Here is a 22,174-nt window from a genome sequence, read left to right on the forward strand (position 1 = left end):
GCTCTGTTCTGATCCATCACAGATCCTCAACATTGTGAGATTGTTGGCATCAGACCCCAATTAGGGGATCACAGGATACAGTGAAACTGAAAAAAAACACAAGGATTTATTCCAACGCCTTGAGCTCAAGAAACGGATTTCCCAATTTGTGTTCCTAGTCTTAAGCAATCAGGATGCGCCCTGAAAGATCTTGGAGGCAACTTGCAGTGAAAGCAAAATGTCAAACTTTAAAAAAAGAAGTGTGGAATTAAACTGTTTCCATTGAAGTGCACATGGGAAAATGACGTTCATTGACCTTGGTGTAAATCGATTTAAGTATAGTAATTAAAAAATCCTTCGTCTCATGATCGGACTGTTTTTTTCACCGGACAGATTTCTACACCTCCTTGTAGGACATCGCTTTGTTCTCGTGTACGAAATCGTAAAAAGGTCGAAAGCTATTTTCAAATGCTCCTATTTCAACCAGAATTACTTTCCTGGTTGAAATTCCGACCAAATATCCCTTACATAAAATACTTTAATTTGCGACGATAAGTATATCTTGGAAATTCCTATTTTTTTGGGTAAAATCCATATATCAATTTTGTGAAATCTTTGTGGAGACCTATTCAAATTTTGAAATTGCCTTGTGGAGATCTTTATCAACTTTTGTTCCGTATTATACCCAGGTCTCCACAAGACATCATTTTTCGAAATAACATGGTGGACCAAGGTCTGAAGTGCGTGAAGAATTGTTCACACACATGGAGAGATCATTTCACAGATTATGGACTGCTAATTAAACAAACATGTCAAGACAATGGTAATATGTATATCACAAAGTGCCATGGTTTAATGGTTACTTGGTCAGACTCAAGTACAATGGTACGAGGGTTCAGACCTGGACTTGGAACATGACAACTTGTGTTCTTTGGCAAGACATTTTACTACAATTGCCTCTCTCCGCCCAGGAGCACAAATGGGTACTTGTAAGGGTACAGTCCAGATTGCGCTGATCTCGAGCTGCTGCAAAAAAAGTGGTCTCGAGGCCTGATGAACAGGGGTAACAACTGTGAAGACATAGGTAGTATAAAGTGCTATATAAGCACCAAATTATTATTATTATCATCAAGTTATTTGAAAAGTTGTTAACCATACTGACCGTTTTCTGTGTGTTGTTCCGAGTACACTCCGGACACAAACTCGCACGTGGCATTATTTCCCTGGCAGACACCGCAAGCATCTGGTTGTGCATCCGACCCCAGAACATGATCGCAGCCAACTTTCTACAAACGCAATGTAGTACCAAAACGAAAAATTTACAAACAAAATCAGATTTGATACATCATCTCCGAGACCTGGTCCCAATTTCAGGAAGCTGCTATAGATGCAGAAAATACTTGCTCAATAAATGTTGGTGCTAAACTATTTTTGAGGCTTTGAAACTTTTCGTGCTTAGCAAAAATCAGATGTGAACCAGTCACAAGAGACCAACATTGTACACCCTTTTAGCTTGTAACCTATTTTAGTTTAACACATTTTGTTTGGTGCTTAAAGAAAGGAAGGTTTGTGGTAACACCATGTGAAAAATATCTCTCTTGAGTTGTGTGGTTTATTTTTAACTCGCGTTTCGAACAGTGTGCTCTGTTCATCATCAGGAGACCCTTGTTTTTCACCAGTACCCTTTTGAGGACAGACAGAGCACACTCTCTGAAACGTCAAGTTCTACACTCAACCAGCCGGTTCTTTTCAGAACCACACTTCTTCCAAGAAGAGATTACTTTCCACTTGGTGTTCCCGCAATCTTTCTACTTTATCTTATCTGCCTTGCAAAGCTTCAAGTCATATATAAGTACCCTTTTGTCATGGACAGGCTGGAGGGTGTAATCTCCTGATGAGCATACTGTCCGAAACTCAAGTTAAAACAACTGGTTCTTCTCAGAACCACGCAACTCAAACGAGATATTGTTGATATGTTGTTACTGCAAACCTCCCTTTCTTTGTTTATGTCTACGATGCAAACCTTTCAGTCTCGTTTTGGTGCTTTAATTTACCCCTTGATATCTGAAGAGGCTACACAGGTTTAAGCATTTTCCCTCTTTTAAAGAAAACGCCCTTACCAAAAAATCTTAAAACCCTGTTTAAGGTTTTTTTGCAATTCCTACAGGTTCCTATGGAATTCTGAAAAACATCTACTGACATATAGTTGCTCGTGTACGATATCTGTAACACGTGGCAAAAAACTTAAGAAAAACCTATAGAATTTCATTGCATTAGTTCTTACAAATACTTCAAGGGCTTTTCATAACTCAGATAACAACATAATTCAGATTTCAATTTTTGACTTCATTTACTTGCAAGCTTTTGGACAGAACTGTACACAAATCAAACCAATGAAAACTTTATAATGTTTAATGCCAGTTCATACTCAGTGCAGATGTTGAACACATTTATACTCCAACAAATTTCATATCAAATCAGCTTCACAAAAACATTATTTAGACGTACCTGGCAGACCCCATTGACACACGTATCTAGGTTGTCGTGGCTACATCGTGTCCCATCATGCACCTTGGAGCTCAGCGGGAAATAAAAGTCGAACCCTTCGGCCATGCAATACAACTTGCAAGCTTCTTTCCCTATGAAAAAATATGTAGAAAATCTGACAATCGGAAACTAGTTATAGGCTTACTGAACCAAATTCTCACTAATAGTCCAATAAGTCTCGTTCAAATGACGTAATTTCCTACAGACCATCCACGTGCATCGACATTTTGAGCGTCAACTTGCATAACGCGCATCGGCTGCGTCGTATTTTGAACACATTTCGAGCAACAAGCGCGCGTGTTTGGAACATTTTCAACATTGCGCAATGCGTGCTTGATTGCGTTAAAATACGCAGTTGCAGTTCTCCTACAGAGATCGCTGTCATTGAACGAGTCGTATTGTAGTTCAATTTTACAGTCATTTATTTCATTAAAATGACATCAATTTAAACGGAATCAAAACATACTTCTTCTTTTTTAAGTTGAACAAATAAATTGACTGGAGTGGGGTTTGAACCTGGCCTCCTCAAATCAAAAGGTGTGGCCTCCTCAAAATCTTACTTTTGGGGATGTTGTTCAAAACAGACAATCTTGGGAACCAACCAAAAATACTCGGCCCTATTCGTTGCAGTATATTTGCCAGCAGACACACAATTTTGATTGGAACAACGATTTTGCCAACAAAAATTATTCTCTTTTTTCCCCACTCCCAGGGGAGGGAGAAGGGGAGGGTAGTGCGCCATTGTAAATGTGACTGACTAATCGATACAAGACTTGGGTTGACTCCAAGGAAGCTATTGACTACTTACTGTCAGTGTGCACATAGGGTTGCCATTCATAGTAAGATCCTCTGAAGGGCCTGCCGTTGAACGTTGCACACTGCTTGGCCCGGAAGTCTACAGCGTCCGGTTCACATTTCTACAGCGAAATATGACATTAACATGTAATCATCTGTGATAAACGACATTATGCCTTGTGTATACTCACATGGCTTCTAGTCAACATGGAAGCTCTCAAATCATGCATGTTAAGTGGCTGTTCACAAAAAAACTCAACTTATTCAAAAAAATTTACATCACAGAAAGTCTTTTTCATCTTCTGAGCTGCTCACATTTTTCAAATATTCATTTTTACTAAAATACTGTTCGGATATTAAGTGGAAGATCGAGTTTTCGGATATTCAGAATATTCCGCATAGCCCTAGCTTGCTTTTTGTAGTCCCGATTTAGAATGCCTTTTCACTTGCCGAAGTTCATCAAAAATGAATTATTCTCCTACCTGTATGTTACACATTCTGTAAATATGACTGGAACCCTCGCAGTATCTACCGCCATTCTGCGGCTCAGGATTGTTACAAAGCCTCTCCTTCTGCTGGACTCCTCCGCCGCACGATCTCGAACAGCTGGAGTAGTCCCCGTAATCAGACCAGTTGCCGTGGACGGGCCTCGGCCCATGCTTGTTGCGACTCACGCAGTCTCCCTGTATGCACCACTGGCCGTTACCGCACGACGTGCCGTCTGCCGCCGGTAGGAACTTGGTTTCACATCTTCTCTCGTCCCGATGGCACCATATTGATTGGCACAGCGACTGAGAAATAATATACAAATAAACCAACAGTTGAAGACATTATAATGTGTTATCTTTGCATGGTATTATAATTGTAACAATTCAAGAATTGCCCAATTCTCACACGGAGAACCGGAAGGGACATTGAAATGCATTGCTGAACAATCTTTATATCAGAACAAATTTGCAAGAATGAGATTGTCAATTTAAAAAAAAAGGTCTCAAAATAGATGAAAGGTATAAAAGATATTGCTTTTGTGTTACTTTCTATGCAAAGTCATCCAATTTTCCCAGATTGAAAAGGTCTGATTTTTTTTAATGTCTGAAAAATCTATAGAAAGTCATCCAATTTTCCCAGATTCAAAAGGTCTGATTTTTTTTAATGTCTGAAAAATCTCAAGTCTGAAGTCTGCCTAGTTCTCTATGGATATCAATGGAAAGGCTGTTTTTTGGAGATATCTACAGTTTGAAAAAAAAATGTCATACATGGGAAACCTAATTAAACATGCAACACATCAAGATAAGGATTTTCCCTGAAAAAAAAAAGTGCCTTTGTCACAACTTATAGGAAAAAACTGTCGCTTGATTTGGGACATGATGACTCGTGTTGACCTAACCGTAATGCTGAAGAAAAAGTTTACATTTTTCTTCACCCTAACCCTCACATATCCCCATTAATCATTTCACAGGAAGGAACACAGAGCCCAGCCACTATCGATTTACATTGGATCTTGATTATGCCTATTGAAAGTTGGCAAACCCTCAAGGAGCTTTTCAAAAAATTTCCCGGGCAAAATTGCATCGGCAGTTAACAAAGAAAAGAACATAATATATTGACAAAACAGAGAAAAATGCTATGCGTACTGGGTTTTTTTTTTTTGGGGGGGGGTATCATAACTAGTTTCTGTTGCTAACCCACCCTATTTTTATACCATCTTCAAAGCAAGTTTTTTCCAAACAATACCATTTTAAGCGGAATAACTTCAGCGGATATTTGATACCAGTCTTTTCTTCAATTTGAGCATATTTCTGTCGTTCAATCAGTAGGTGTTTTTCTGGGTACTTGCAAATGATCCTACAAGGCTTTAAACACTGCAGGAAAAAAACTTTCTTTTGTGGTTCTGTCCATCTAACTGCCAACCATTTGCTTGATTTAGAACTTGTAAAGAGGATTAAGAAAATGGCAGAACTGTTGACAAGATGTAGCTTTTTCTGACCACCAGAAAACGAAACAAAACACTTACTCACTTTTGACACTTAAGGTAAATATGTGTCAAGTGAATAACTGCATTCACACAGGTTTATATTTACTTAATTTAATACTGTAACCTCATTCCTGGACTTAACGGCACAATTGCCTCAACTTCACGACAAATTTCAGCCTTTGACAAATCAATGGCAATCAAATTACTTCCACACAATTTGACCAGTCAGGTTTAATACTATCAGCCTTCAAATCCACACCAAAAAATAATGATATCATTATACTATTAAGACCTGTGACAAGTCTGAAAATTGTTATCAAAATATTGCCTTGAAAAAAAGTTTTTAACAGTATCACCATTTCAAGAAACGACCTTCATGCCAATTTGGACGTCAGTTCTATTTTTTTTTTTAAACGAACTTAAAAAGGGGCAAGGTAAATTGACCAGTTTGTATAAATTCTTGAGCTGTTCAAGTTTCCGAAAAAACCTAGCTGTAGGGCAAATCTATCTCTTTATCGGACCGCTATTTTCTAATCGAATCAAGCACAACATGTGGCCCCGGAAAAAAAGTTAGGATTTGTACCTTTCCAAAGTTGAATGAACAGAGACGTGCCCTGGGCCCAAACTGCCACTGACACTGTTTATCAGCGTCATACAGTTCTCCCGGGAGCTTCCTGGGGAACTGATATTTGGTGATTGCCTTGGGTTCGTCCTCTGTACACCTGGCCCGGTTGGAACTGGAAATAAAAAGAACCACAGATGTGTCCAAGATATGAATATATGACCATGTCCGAATTATTTGACTACACATCTGGCGGTAACACATGTGTGGATGGGATATGAATTCAGCCGCTTCAATAATCAAATGGGTCATTCTATAAATAAGGACTGCCGTCACGTAGGTCACTCCAGATACTCTAAAGAGAAATGTTGCTCGAGCATAGACCTTTATCATGCTGCCACCATTTCAGTCATGTCCCCTGTATCCAACAACAGTACTGAATGATAATGTGTTTGTGCAAAAAGGGAACCAGACTATTTTCCCCTTCCAGCCTGGCCTTGGTTTCGTCGATTTGAATGGAAAAAATCAAGATGGTTGCAACATGATAATGGTCTAGTTGCAGTCTGGTCACATCGTTTGAACAGCTATTACTGTTAAAAAAAAAACATGCACAATAACTGTTGCTGCAATAGCAGAAGATAATTCCTTGTAAAAGAACAAAGTTTTAATGTGGAAATACAGTTTCAGATTTTTCCTTATTTAAGAAAAGGCTTTTAGCTTTGGAAACATTTGGCACTGTTTACCCTTTCGAGATCTTGAAATCACGTGATTTCGCTGTGAGCAATAGTATACTCTGACTGAGCGGGTCATACTCTTGCCGCTCGTGTTCTCAGGAGTATACTGGTGTTAACGAATGACTCGCTCAAACGCCGCCTAAGGGTCCAAAGTGTGACATTTTGTCTGTCCCTGTTACATATCTGAACTTATTCATTTGCTGCTAAAGTATCAATAAAAAGGAGTTCAAACTATTTCATTTGATGGTTAGGTAGTTTGCTTAACATGATCACACTTATGGGAAAAGGCATTTACAGGAGTGCATCAGAATTTACAAAATCAGTGTCAGTTGTAACAGGGAGAGGAAAAAGTGAACCCAATTTTAAGAATGACTCATACAAAATCTTTAGGTATGGTGGTTTTTTAGTTGATTTATTTTAGTGGCAGAGCTTGCAAAACAGCCATATTGGATGCTGGCCTATATTCACTCACTCAAGGAAGGTGGTGATGTATTCTTGACTGCATGGGGACCAGTGAAAGCGACCGTTGTTGCCTGACAACGTGGGCGACATGATGTAACCACTGGACTTCTTGCATTCGTTCCCGTCTCCATCATGGACCATTCCAAAACTAAAAACACATATGGCACATTTATGTTTACAAATGATGTAAAAAATGAGAAAAAATAAAATGAGAACAAAAGATAGAGATAAAACATTGTCAGTGTGATTCTGAAATGTATACACGCATGACAACAAAGAGCACTATTGACAAAATGGCGACGCCCTGAAAGCCAATCCCACAAATGGAACTGTTGGATAGCAGCTTTTATAATCCACAAAAAAAATTGTTGGGACTGGAAGGAAAAAGTTGCCAGTAATATATTACTGGACAGTAGAAAATTGACAACTTCAGCCCAGACAGGATCATAGGTTCACTGTGTGTGTGGGCCATTTTAGACAAACATAGCAAGCGACTCCGGAAGATCGTCTGTCTTTGTTGCTAATGTTCGTCGACGTTAATGGGAAACAGTTGGTCCCTCTTGCACCAACCTGCCAATATTGGCAAATGTTAGCATTATTCATACGAATGGAACACACCCCTGTTACTCATTTTACTTGTTTTTCTTACCTGTGACCTGATTCATGAGCTACAGTAAATGCCAATCCTAAGCCGGTGTCTTCATTTATGGTGCAGCTACGGTATTTACTACACATGCCGCCAATTGGAGCAAATCCTGAAAAATAATAATCAGAAGAAACAGAGATCAATAGATATACCAAAAGGGGTGCAATAACTTTCAATCCAAGGAAAATATGCAATGAAGCATATGGTCATTGACGCTTCAAAAGTGACATTTGGAGGATCACACCTTTCAAGTATTTTGATGAAAAATGACCAATCACGGTGAAACTTGCCAACACTTTCTAATGCACAGACAATGTACCATTAGTGTAAAAGTACATAGAATAATTTTCTCTTTTTACATTTTTGTTCGGTTGAAGTCAACAAAATTGCAAAATTGTAGGGTGCATAACAATAAACCTGTGGAAGTTTGAGCTCAGTGGCTACTACACATTTTGAGGAATACAGAAGAAAATTTATGCACAGTCTTCGAGGTCTGGTAACCCGATTCCGTTGCTAACACAACGTAAAATAATTTCATGGGGTATTTGGTACCAGCCTTTTCTTCACTTTGAACAAGGTTTTTCTCATTAAATCGGTCGGTACGTTTCCCGGTTAATTACCGATATTCCTTCATGCATTTAACGCATAATGGATATATTAAGAGGATGCAGAAACCTCGTCAGCACAACAAAACAAGTCATAGAAGTCAAGACGGGGATAACGACCACACATTTGCTCTTTGGCATTGTGAATGCATTTCAGGACTCCAAAATATAATTTAATGAATTCGTCAGGCCCAGCAGGGATGTTAAAATTAAAAATTCACAAAACTAATGCATCTTTCACATTAAGGGATTGAGATGGATATTTGTATCCTTGGAAATAAATCATTCAAGATGGACGCTGGTCTAATGTGCTGGCAACACACTCTCTGGTAGGTCAGAGCATTCACCAACTTCAGAGCTCGTTCGCTTCGACGATTACATTTAATCCCCTCGTAAATTCCAATGACGCACTCCCAGGCTGTGACTCATAAGCGAAAAAAGAGAATTAAGTTGTATGCCTTTTCCATTAGGCAGCACATACCTAGTGTGTCGCAGGGTTCGTTTTTCCAGGAGCATATATCCATTCCGGTCAGCAAGATCGCGTGGTCATGATGGCTGCCGTTCGGTGTGGTTAACGTGGACTGCCACTGGCAAAAGCTATTCAGTGAATGGTCGGCGTGATGGTCGATGTTTAACCCAGGCTGCAAAAAAAAATTAAATTTTTTAAAAATAAAAACAAACAAGTGATGTCATTTTTAATTCTAGATTGATGTAATTCTATGCAGCAGGTCTAGGGGTTCAAGCCTTGAAGGCTCTTTTTCAAAGGCCATTGAGAATTTCACTTTCTTGTGTAACTTATGTGAGTTATTGTATGTTGCACAATTACTACTCAAAAACAAGTTAACTTCAATAACCTACACGTTCCCAGAACTTGTTAACATTCAGAACTGCAGATGGAGCAATGGGTAGCAAGTTTGAGTGAGGACAATGGTTAACCATAGTTCAACTAACTTAACTCGAATGTAGGATGCTTGGATAACTCTTGTCGACTACTTGAAACCGGACCATGGGGCATTGTTCCATCACTGGTTACCAATACAGGGCGAGTCAAAAAAAAATGAAACCGAAATATCGGGACTATTGTTTTAGTGAAGTTCTGCATGGAGCACTTTCAAAATGTAGGACATGAAAGCCCAATTCTTTTAGTACAAGAATCAGTCAAAGCACTCACGTACTTTTCAAGATACAGAGTTTTAAACACAACCTCCGTTTTAAGGTTCTGTCCACGGATCACAAAAAGTTCAGTGTTTTTTCAGCAAAATGAAAACAAATCACATAGGGATGTGTGTGAATTGTTTTCGTTTTGCTGAAAGAATGCACACCTTTTTTGTGATCCGTGGACAGAACTTTAAAACGGTGGTTGTGTTTTATGAACTTAAAAAGTACATAAGTGATTTGAATGATTCTTGTACTAAAAGAAAGCTTATGAATTGGGCTTTCATATCCTAGATTTTGAAAGTGCTACATGCAGAACTTCACTAAAACAATGGTCCCGACATTGTTTTTTTTTTTTTTTACTCACCCTGTACAGCCACGGGCATCGTAATGCAAAGCAGGGAGCCTGCATCAATAAGTTTTGTGATGATGTTTTTGACCATAATGTGCATTAACTTAACCGGCGATGCGACTGACTTAAGTAGGAATAGTCACAAACAGTCCACTAGGCTAGTGTGAGTCGAGAAATGATAGTCAACCATAGTTAAAGGTAATAATATCATTTGCTTTTGCTCACAAACGGATGAATTTGGCGGAAAGCATTTTATAGCAAATTTTGTTACACTGACCTGTTTAAAGTATTGTGTTCATAGATGCTGGAAAAATTCAAGAAAAAATGTTGTTCTCGTAGCCTGATTCCCTGACCCCACTTTAGATGAAACGGAACAATTTATAGACGTCGGGGAATTGTCAGGTCAGGGAACCAGACTAGCTGGCTTGCACCCGTTCATGGATATGTAACCGATTGCAAACAAAATGTGGACAAACTAAATATGGTAAATAATTATTAAGTGGGGGCACTATTTGACAAAAAGTCATTTTTGTTTCCAAAGATGGTCAGGAAATTGATACAAAAATTCGACTTTTCTTAAAAAATAACTTGTGCGTATAACCACTGAACATGCAGTTCTTATCAGAAACAAGTAAATTGCAAAGTATTGCAGTACTACTATTTTTGATTGATAGTTTCTTCACAATGCGAATACATGTATCATATGTGATGCGATCAAGCTACATGAGTCGTTTGTCAACCCTGTTTTTTTTTATTACAGATTTGAAAAAAGTACAATCTCAGCATTACTGCTGTGAAAACCGCATGCTGATGCCATCTTTAGTTAAAAAATTATGGAAGTCGGAACACCAAGCGATGGTGATGAAGTGATGCGATGAAGTGGCCCTATTTTGGCCTGTCAATTGACTCACTTAGCTTGATCGCATCACATTTTATCAAAAATTATAATTTTGAGTCATTTTTTTTTCATTAAAGTAATGCATGTGTGTAGATTTTCTGTCCCAAGAAGACCCAAATCCCAAACTGTTCACATATTCAAACTAGTCCCGTGAAATATACTCAAGATATCAAGATGCTGGATGCAGGGCACAAAACCTGTACAAAAATGACATCATTTCCCACGGCAGGAACTTGACACATTTTACACAACCCAGTGCAATAATACGACCGACATATGATTCATCCACACACGAACAGTCAGAACAACACACCTGGAAATTGACAGTGCATAGCAAATGAAACCATGCACATTATGGGTTGGCACTATTGTACATGTTGGTGCCACGTGCATTAAAGATATAGTCCATCATTTGTAATTTGTGCATTTTGTTCGTTTGAAGCAACAAAAGTGCTCAAAATCTAAAGAAGGGTACTGAACAACTTACCTGATGAAGTTTTAGCCCAGCTTTAGCTGTATATTCCGAGAAAAACAGCATTGTAGGATCTCAATTTCAAATCATAAGTTGCTGAATCATGTTTTGAATTGGGCCTGAATTCAGCGTCCGAGACACGTTCTCAATGAGCCGATTGTAGCTACGCGATGTCGCGCACTGATCCGACGAATTATAGCAACCGGGCGTGCCTGTGCGTCGTGCCAATGCTTGCGCGTGCTTCGCCGATTAACAAAATGAACTACTAATTTAAATTTCCTACGGTGCGTCTTATGAAGCACCATTGGAAAGGCCTTCTTTCGTTGATTTCTTCAAAATGACAGCTTGCCAGAAAGAATAATTTCACAGGGAGTTTAGTCCCCTTACTTTCTTTCCACCAAGTATTTTTTCAACAATAATTACGCCAGTTACTTTTCGGATAGCTGCAAATGATGGACTATAGCTTTAAAGAGCATTTAACACTATCCAAATTTCTGCATTTGACCCGAGTCCAACACAGAGATTTCAGGAACCCCTTTCACACTGGCAAGAATCCAACAACTTCTACACGGGTCCGGCGCAGTACCCGGGTAAAATCCTACCCTGGTCAGGACAAGGGTTAAGGGGCTCTACCCAGGTGGAAAATCCAAAATCAACAGCAAATCCATCGGCAAACTGTTTTTTTTAAAGTGTGAACAATTATGCCTTGCCTACCCGTGTTCAATGGAGCTGATCCTCCTTCGTTTGTTTTGGTTCTTCTCTCTTTGTTGTTCATGGTATTGGGTGATATTTCAAAATTGTTCAACTTTGTCTACGTTCCCTCTTTATTTCTGGATAATTCTCTGTAACTCTTCTTCTACATGGTACGAACTTAAAACTTGGAACAAACATTGACCCTGATGCCATGATGACGTCATCAGGTTTCAAATTAAAAGCGATTAAAATAATGAACATTCCCGTTTATTTCAGTATCAAGCCAATTGCCAAGATATTCAAAGAGACTGTAACAAAGGCATAACTTTCTTAGTCATTCCCCCCCCCCCTCCCCCTCCTCCCCCTGGGAATTATTTATCACTTCACTTGTAGTAAACTTGAAATTGACTTTTGGTTGACTTCAATGCAACTCTTATGTGCAACAGGTGTGAACATCCTATTATTGAAGTTCAGCTGCACCATTTTCTTGTTTACTGTTTCCACAGGTAGGTGTCCAGTACCCTAAGTTAGTAAGTCTGCAGACGAAAATTTCCCCACATTCATGTAGAGATTGAAAACATGTTCATGTTCCTTTTTGCATGAGCCTGTTGTTTGTGGTACTCATTCTTCAAATTTATCGGCCAGACAAAAAAAGAGAAAGAGTTGCAGCAAGTGGATGTCATTCAATGCTACCAAAATACTTTCTTTCAACATTGCAATGTTTTTACAAAATTACCAGATCCCCCAGGTCGGCAGGCATTGACATCCAGAAGGTTTCAAGATCGGCTGGTTTGTCCCTTAGGATTGGTTCATAAGAGCCTATGTGACATTGCAAGGATAATTTGCTGTCCACAATGTAGGCCACCTTGGAGATCACAATCAATTTTTTTCGGTCATTTTTTTGAAGTATGTCTGCGCTCTAGCATCTGAAAATTCCATTAACCCTAACCAGGCCCGTCGTCGCCTGGGGGAGGAGGGGAGGGGGGGAGGGGGGCCCCGACGAGTAACTGCCCCCCCCCCCCATCAGCAAAAACCATAAGCGTAAAAATCTATATATAAGTGTGGTTGTTCTTGTGGTGTGCCCTCCTAATTTGTACTGTGCCGTGCCCCCCCCCCCCCATGTCTGGAGCTGGCAATGGTCCTGGCCCTAACCCTCCTCATCCTCCAAAATCAACCAGGCGGTTTTGGAGGAAATTGGAGGATCGAGGCTGTATGCCATTTTGAGTGCCAGCTGATTGTGGACGATGCATTAAGTCAAGTTCTTAATCTGTACCTTGCGTTGTTTTATGCTTAGCCATGCATAAAGTATGCCTTGATTATAATAGATATCATTCACAGTGCTCCAACATGTGTCAAAAGGAGCCGAAGGATTTTGAAGGATTGAGGGGTGGTCACCCCCCCCCCCCCCCCCCCCACTTAACAAATTCAAGAAATAATGGATGATTTAAGAGCCTAAATTGAGGCTGTATACAATTGTACACGTTGGCATTTGGAGGCTTTTGCAGGATTGAGGATATGGTTCCTAGCCAAAAGAACCTGGGGTTAGGGCCAAATGGATTTCTCCCTACTATGGAAGAAAACACTATTTTGATGAAATAAACATTCTCTTCACTACATTTTGTATGTCGGCAGTCAGGTTTAACTTAAATAATGTTTTCATCAAGTAATACCTGTGCTGATAAATAGATTAACAAGGTACAAATTGAGAGTACAAATTACATGTAAGGGTGGGACACTCCTAATTTGAAAATGTCTGCTACTTATACGCTTTTTGGTGATATCTTAATAAAAATTTCATAATTTATTTAAAGCTACTTATCTAACAATTTATCTAAACGACAAACTTACTTTCATTGAAATAAAAAAATACTTACTTGGTCATCTTGTAACAGTAGTAAACTAACAAGAACTATGTTGATGGTGTTGCCCAAAGTAGCATCCTTGTACAAACTTGTCACCTGAAATCAAGACAAAAACAATGTTTTTGTTCAACTTTAGTCATTGTTACTTGAATCTTGCTTGCAAAGAAAACCACAAATGTCTCAAAGGGCACAAAAGGTGCTTTCATACTATTATATCCAAAACTTCTGTGTTGGACACAGGTCCAACATGGAGAGTTCAGGTACCCCTTTTACCCTAGCAACTAGAATCCAACATGGCTTCTACGCAGGTCCAACGCTCAACACGGGTAAAATCCAAGCCTGGTCAGGACCAGGGTTAAGAGGCTCTACCTGGGTAGACAACCCAAAATCTTTTTCTTTCTTTTTTTAGGGAGGGAGGGGGTGTATTTATGTTATTTTTGTGTTACTTTATTGTTTGTTTTACTTGTTGCTCCAAATTTACTTGTGTTTCTGTTACCTGTTAATGCAATGACCGACTGAACTTTTGAACAACGGGAAGACTATTTTCTACCACGGCTTTGCCCTCTCTGACGTCTTTTGACTTTATTTTGTTGCAGCTAGCAAAGTGAAATCTGGAAAGAATAAGGACCCCCCGCGGCCATTGTCTAGGAAAGATACAATCTACAAGTTATGACAAGGAAACTCAGTGTGATCAACTAGAAGACTAACCCTAATGCTTTCTGGATGTATGATCGCTCTAGATTTAAACCGTTATGACAATGTATTTAACAACATTTTCTGAAAGTTAAAAATGGAATTCCATGCAAATCAAGTACAGAAAAACTGGCATCTTCAAGCATTTCTTAAAGTGTGTTTTTACAGCAGTGAGCTTACAATGAGAGTACAAGACTAATCTTCTGAATTTCAATCCTGTCTGATTGAATTCTTGCCACAATATCAAACTTAATCCATGAAATCTCAAAAATTGGAAGGATTCCACCAAGTGGCTTTTAGACTGAAATGGCTGAGCAGCTGTGCTGACCATTCAATATCCTTTTAAAGGAATCCTTGTCTGGACAATTTCCAAAAAAACTAAAAAAGTTTTTTTTTTTTTAACCCTATCAAAAAAAAATGGGCAGGAAAAGACTGCAGGAGACTTTTGTGTAAGCCCTTCCAGTAAGCCCTTAAATCCAGAAAATGCCTGGTAATCTTGTTTTTATTATACATGTAAAGCATATTTTTGTCCAGTTTCTGCTTTCTGCAAATACAAATGCAATAGGAATTTGACGTTATTAATAAACATTCGTGGCAAACTTCTGTACTCAAAATGTGTTTAACTTTTGCAAATTCTAACTGCAAATGCTTGTCATTACGTTGTGTTCGCTTGCACTTTCATACCAGCATCAAGTGGCTTTATATTATACAGAGTGTGGCCTAGTGGTTTGTGTTTGTGACTCATTATGAGACACATGTACATGTAGTCCAGGGTTCGAATTCAGCTGCTGGCCATATGTTGTGTCCTTGAGCAAGTTACTTCACTTCATGGTACAGCAATAACTGTAAAGTAACCGGCAATGGGCTGGCATATCATCCAGGGGACTAGAAATATTCTCGGTTGTTTCTTGCCATGTCGATAAACACTGCTAGGATGAGCCATACGCTTTGGGACAGACTTCATGGACTTCACTGTGAACCAGCCTTGATGTGGCCTAATAGGGATCAGGCCTAATAGGGACGGATCAGGCCCAAAGGGTGCACGCCTGTAAGTAGGCCATAAATCCTTCCGCCGAGCTCACGAATAAAAGTTATACCCTCAAAATATTCTATATTAGAGAGTTTTGAGAGTCATAAAATTGGGGAATTGAAGAGATATGGTAATGAACCTCTGGCCCGGACTTGGGGCTTCCAATTCTGAGCATTTTGGATGCTATTGGGCTCGAAAGTGGCGCTATTTTGCCATGTTGTGGAGGGATCGTTTTTCAAGATGGCTACTTTTCCGCTTTGGGGAAAATAGGGGTCGTCTTCTTTGGGTGAGAATATCTCAAAAAGTCAATGGTCAACCCACCAAAAAATGAAAAGAAAATGAAAGATGACACATTGATCATCATTTTTCTGTGCAGCTTGAATACCTGTGAGAGTTCTGAGTATTTTTAAAAGAATTTTGAAGTATGCGCATTTAGCACTAGTGCCTATGGGATTTTTTTGGCAGGGTTGCACCCTAAAGTCACAATGCTAGCATCAGTACTGCTGCAACCATCGAAGACAACACTGGGAAGATCTTGTTTCTGTTAAATCTCATGGTCCTTCTACTGATTAAAACGGCAGCAGGTCATCCAGTTTTCCCTTCATGCTTTTTTTGATGTGTATGAAAATAAACAGTTGTATCCTATCTGAGTGATCTCGGAGTCGATCCTCAAGTTATCTTTTGATTATCTTTTTGGACACATGACAGAAAACGTTGTTGGCCATGAATTGTCCTGCTTTGATGCGTAATTGCAAACCTGTTCAGATGATGTCCGGGAATTAAAACCAAGGCTTGGATTTATTGTAGATTTCCTGCCTTGCGATTCAACCTGTTGTGAATTTTGAGTCAGGACCGAGTCAAAGATAATGCCTTTAAATCCAGTGCCTTATTAATCGTTGTCGCCATATGTCATACACTTTTGTGAGTGGTCACCAAGGACCAAAAAAGCTGCTAGCATTGCTAGCCGGCACAAGTCTGACTTGAAACTTACTTTCAATCTCATTAACTTCGGAAGAATCACTGTCGTGGAATATCAACTTTACAAATGAAGGATTCTATAAAATGTTACCATTTTCCAATGACCTACACACAGACAAATGTGAGGCGTTCTGGCAATACACAGGCTGTAGTGGAGAAAAATGTAAAAAGCCAAATGGGGTGATTTTTTTTTCAATTTTCAGATTTATTGATGTTTGTAATCTTTGATACATCTACTACACATATTTTGAAAATATATAGCACAACAATTGTGGAATAACAGTGTTTTCAAGGAATCTTTCATTTTCTCGCCTACAAAACTTGAAACTATAAAGGCCTTTTCTCAGTGGTTCCCTTTTTTATGTGTCGATACATGAACTTTCTACTGCTATAACTTGTCAACGGATTAAAGTGCAACAAACAGTATTGCAGGGACAATTTTTTTTCTCTTTCCTAATACCCGCAAACCTTCATTTCGAACTCTTCTCTCAGTTCTGTCTCATTTTGCCAGAAAGCCTCAGAAATGCTCTTTCATGGACCAAGTGTGGCCTAATGTATCACGATATAGTGCATGTCAAACGTGTGCCTACCACTTACGGTGCACCTGAGAGACACATAGTGTGATAAACCTTTCCATGCAAACCAAATTTTAATTGTGTCTCACGGGGTGTGAAAATCAATTCCCTCTCTGCTAACAGAGGGTCCTACCAAGCAAGGATGCAGTCAAGTCATCTTAAGTCCAGTCACAAGTAAATCATAAGTTCATTCACAAGTTCAGTCCCAAGTAACAGTGGATGAACCATAAACAAAGGAATGCCTTTGCCAAAGCTCATTTGAATAGCTTGCCAGGTGAATTGGGACTGGAGGACTTGTGATGGACTTGCAGGGACTTGTGATAGACTCCCTGCTACAGACCAGGCTTTTTTATGGGGGGGGGGGGGTTCCTTCCACTATGGTCTAGAGACTTTGCATTCTGCTTTTACCATTTCACATGTGACTCTGATAAAACATCTGGTCACTTAAGGTACTGCAAGTCACAGTAATTTTAAGTGAAGGTAGGTAGCTGAGGAAATGCAATAAGGAAAGATCTGTGCCTACAATGTGCAGCTACAATGAGCTCATTTCCTTCGAGACCTGCTTGTTATCAGGAAACAATGCATCTGTCAAGTGGGAGTCATTAAGTTGTTACCCTGGGATTGTTAGTCGAAGAGCCACATATCCAGGTATGTCCCATGACGGTGAATGAACATGAATGAGTCATAGCTACCGGTAATGTGATGGGTAGTCACAAGGACAAACATTAAGTGTTTCTGGTCAGGGGGAAAGCCAAGGTGTTCAGTGGGAATTTGTTCGTTTCAGCTGACCTTTTTGTGAACCAGAAATTTTAGAATTTGCTTCCGCAAGCTGACCCTGGTAAGCTCAGTGGAAGGCATGCACTAGTAAGCAGGAGGTCATGTGTTCAAATCCCGCTTGAGAACACTTCTGTCTTTAAGATTTCTGTCTTAAAAGCTCTCAAAAATCACAGACTACAAAGCTTTGGAAAATACACATATTGACGAAGGGCAAAATCCAAGTATGAATTACAAACACTGGACTTTGGCATGTTGGAAAAAAGCAGCTAAATCTTTATTCATGCTCAGATTTCAAATTCGAGAAATAAATGTACAAATTTTCAGGAAATTTAGCATGCATTGTAGTGTGGCTCTGAGTATTGAGGAAGTCCAGTATTTGAGACTCATTTATGGGGCTTGTCAAACACTAAAAGATGACCATTCAGTTTTGAATAGCTTTTGTGTCTTCACAACAGAGCTTCCGTGTGTTACCAAACAAAACATTTTATGATAGACTTTGTCTATAAAATTCAAATTCTTGCTCTCTATAAAAGCATGCCGCCATGCTAATCTGTCATCATTAAATGGTATTATCTCTGTAATTGGTTGACTTCCGCTATCAGGTTTGCCCAAGGCGCCTCTGTTCAGGTTTGGAAAGGCGACGGGATTGCTTAAAAGATCAAACAGACATACATGCCACCAGCTTGGAAATGAATAAGTGTTGGGTTTGTCGACAGATCATCCGGCCTGCCAAAGCCAGCTGGCAGTGCTTCCTCATTGAATTTTTTCCAATTTTTTTAAGGTAATTTGATCAAACGGTGATCAAAGCTTTGCAAAAAGATTTTAAAAACCTTAAAAGGCACGTAGGAATATTGGCAATTACCTGGAAACACACTTGAAGAGATAAAACCTTGCTCAAAGTGAAGATAGGGCAATCTGCTACCCATTTATACTCTTGGGCGGAGAGAGGCAATTGTAGTAAAGTGTCTTGCCCATGAACACAGGCAATGTGTTCCTCGTCAGAATTCGAACCCTGTACTATCACACATCAGTCAAGCACCATAGCCGTGGGACCACGGTGCTTGTAGAAGGTACATGTGCTGTTAGAAGAAAATTGAGTGCATAGCAACGCCATAGAATTGGCCTGTGCTCACACCACAAGGAAAACTCCAAAACAAATTGAAGCTTAACAGACAGAGCGCTGCCCCAGCCCGACCCGGGACTTGATAACTTGGAATGTAAAAAGTAAATTTTGTCTCCAGGCCATAGCCAAACCCTTCAAGGCATTAGAGCAGACTTAATCCACGCTTTACCAAAGTCAAGAGTGTTAGTGGAGCCAGGGTAGCGGAGAGTTGATTCCCTCTCACAAGGGCCTCAAGGGTCAGGTCCATTATTGTGTAAATGGACTGCCAATGTGCTGCAACTTGTCAAAATGGTCCATGTCAACCGTACATCATTAACCAGAGCATTAAGATGTCATCGCACCTAGCTAGCAGGAGCACATGGCTTATGGATTTTAAAAATCAACTGGGAGGAATGTTCTTGGCGCTGCTAACCGCAGAATTCTGCACTAAAAACAGACATGTTAGAATACCAATCCATGCTTTTACCATGAAAGCAAAGACATTTTGCACAAATTTACCCAATGAGCAGTGTTGTAGTCGAGTACATATTCACGAGTATGTACGAGTATTTTGCCATGAGTACGACTACGAGTACGCGTACAAGTACGTTACCTTCCCATAAATGTGTATGAGTACGAGTACAAGACAATTTTTATTTCATGAGAACATTTCAACAAGCATGAGCTACATTTTTACAACTATGTACCGGTACCTTGAGATTCAAACCATCTGTACCATTGGATGGAGAATCTTTTTGGTAGAAAAATAATGCCAAGATCTCCCGATTCGGTCCAGAATCGCCTATTACGTGAAGCACACATCTTTCATGTTCGTATTTACATGTATAGCAATTATTTCAAATAGGTATCTAATATTTCCTTAACAATTAATCCCTCTATCCAATTACGTCAAATTTGCAGGCGCGGTTTAGTAATTCATCGGGACAAAATTACTCCAGACTTTATTTTACAAGATGGGCTCTGAAAAAAAGTACTGGACCGTATCAGGCCATCTTGATATCATTTTTCTTTTAACAGAATTCCCCATGCATTTATATAGGTTGTTTGAGTCTCAGTGTAGCTGAAGGACACCCTTCCATTTATTGGGGGGGGGGGGGGGGGAGGGGAGCCACCCTGTTTATATGTAATTTTCCAAATTCCTTCAAAAAAAGACACCAAATGACCAACGATATGCATCAATCTGTCAGTGTAAAACCATTAAAAGAGTGATTTAGGGCTGTTTTTCCTACCAATGTTAGTGTTAACCATTACAACGGTGTATCTTTGGGGCTGTTTTTATAACAAAGTGATTACTTTAAGGCAGTAAGGGAGTTCATTTCAATTTCGGTGACACAGTATCATGAGGAGAGTGCACTAACCTGTAACAGAGCCAGTTTCATCCACCCAGAACAAAACCCAACCCCAAACAAGTTGACATTGTAATGCATATCTCTGTCAACTATATGTAAATGATGGGAAACAGAGCAACTTTTTGGGAAGAAAAACCTAAATACTTTTAACAAAAGAAACCAGAATATTATATGATCTCTTTCACTGGAATACTGCACAGTATCTTATGTCATGTATAAGCCTTTTCACTCTATCGTCTCGCCTACCCCTAGTTGAAATCAACACGGGACCATCGTAGGTGGTTCCAATCAAACATGGGTCGGCTGCACATTTTAGATTTTCTACCTGGGTACTACCGGTAGGTACTAGCCTTTCAACCGTGGTCTCGACTATGGTTTGAGTTTACCAGTAAGAGAGCAGTGTTAGAATTGCTAGCAAGAAAGTGGTTCAAGAAATCCTTGTTTTGGACCGGGTCCAACATGGCGATTTTGGATAGTCAACCAAACAGTAGAAAAAGTATCTTCTCTTGCATATGTACCTAAAAAAAATCAAAAAGTCCAGCGGGAGAACATTTTTATGAGCAGAGTATGAGACATTGTACTGAGTACGAGTATGAATGAGTATGAGAAAAACATTGTGTCCACATAGCACTCGGGTCAAATCGCTTGAATGGTTATTGTGTAATGGTTGCTTTTCGTTCAAAACTTAGTTTTAAATGTAGAAATAAGAGAATACAGTTTCAGATTTTCACTTATCTATCAAATTTTGCAAATAAATAATGCAAAAGTAAATTTTAAAAACAAGAATAAATGAGAAAAGGTTATTAAATTGGAAAAATATGCAGTGTTTATACCCTTCTGCCATCTTGAAATCACATGATTTTAAGCGTGACTTGTCAAGTGCAAGAGTATACTCTCAAGTACTCACACGTACTCATGGGTCATGCTCCAGCTGCTCATATTCGCTCAGGAGTACACTTGAGTTTACACCAGTGACTCGGTCAATACAGCCCTAGTGAGTGGTCACACCTTGCCATCTACTTTTCATGCCTGAAGTCCAAGAAAGCATTTGCAAACCTGTCTTCAATTTGATTGATTAAAATGGCTTCCTCGGCAGCATCTGTTTTCAAACTTTTTTCCAACTGGTCATGGACAGAGCCGACCTCGGGCGATTTATGTCAGCAAATAACCCAAGTTCAACTGCACCTGTTGTTCTTTGGGACTTGCAACCTGGCCCTCATAAATTACAAATAAACTGCTGGCAATCATCCGGCGACTTCCGACTAAACTGGTCATTATATATGGGAAATACTGAATGCTGACTGTACGCAAGAATTCCTGCTATCTTGAAATAAGGCTCTCTGCAGTGATGTACGTACTTATGCTCAGTAGCCCAGATACATGCTGATGGACCTGCGTGACACTAATGGATTTGTATCCCAATTGATGACCCCGTCTGACCTATTTATTAGGGAATAAAATCGCAGTGGGTAGAAATATGACTTTAAGCTGCAACTTCAACTTTTGACACTGGATGAGACCTTGAGACCATAAAAAATACCAACAGTGATTTTTAAATAGGGCATATATCCCACCAATATTGGCACCCAAGGTGCTACATTATCATTACCCCCTTCCCTAGTGACCCCTTTAAAATATTCATAAGATCAGCTCAGCTCCCTAGGAAGAAATTCAGATTGATACTGCCATTATGGCGCAGCTGGCTGATTCAAACGTTTTTCGAACTGTACCCAGCCATTTTACTCCTTGGTTGAGAGAAGAGATTCATGACAAAGAGTCTTGCCCAAGGACACAAACGCATCACAGCTCAACTGATTTGAACTCATGGTTTGAAGAATCAACCACCCTGCAGAAATCTTTGCAAAACTGCAAATCAAGTTGAGTTCTTGGTCTTTCAATACAAAAGTATTGA

The 22,174-nt window shown here is 39.5% G+C and overlaps 1 protein-coding gene across 1 annotated transcript in view; it reads right to left on the bottom strand.

Annotated features, from left to right (window-relative positions):
- The window catches only part of LOC119737051 (A disintegrin and metalloproteinase with thrombospondin motifs 18-like), an 83,005-nt gene that overhangs the window by 23,291 nt on the left and 37,540 nt on the right, over window positions 1-22,174 (bottom strand). The window contains exons 6-14 of the mRNA XM_038211124.1: window positions 13,750-13,833; window positions 8,787-8,946; window positions 7,704-7,809; window positions 7,065-7,202; window positions 5,880-6,033; window positions 3,804-4,112; window positions 3,335-3,443; window positions 2,488-2,618; window positions 1,142-1,265 (exon numbers count right to left, since the gene is read on the bottom strand). Of these exons, the coding sequence (XP_038067052.1) occupies window positions 1,142-1,265; window positions 2,488-2,618; window positions 3,335-3,443; window positions 3,804-4,112; window positions 5,880-6,033; window positions 7,065-7,202; window positions 7,704-7,809; window positions 8,787-8,946; window positions 13,750-13,833 (1,315 nt within the window). The remainder of the gene's footprint in view (window positions 1-1,141; window positions 1,266-2,487; window positions 2,619-3,334; window positions 3,444-3,803; window positions 4,113-5,879; window positions 6,034-7,064; window positions 7,203-7,703; window positions 7,810-8,786; window positions 8,947-13,749; window positions 13,834-22,174) is intronic.

Source organism: Patiria miniata, unplaced genomic scaffold (genome assembly GCF_015706575.1).
Source record: "Patiria miniata isolate m_02_andy unplaced genomic scaffold, ASM1570657v1 HiC_scaffold_3, whole genome shotgun sequence".
Lineage (NCBI taxonomy): Eukaryota > Metazoa > Echinodermata > Asteroidea > Valvatida > Asterinidae > Patiria > Patiria miniata.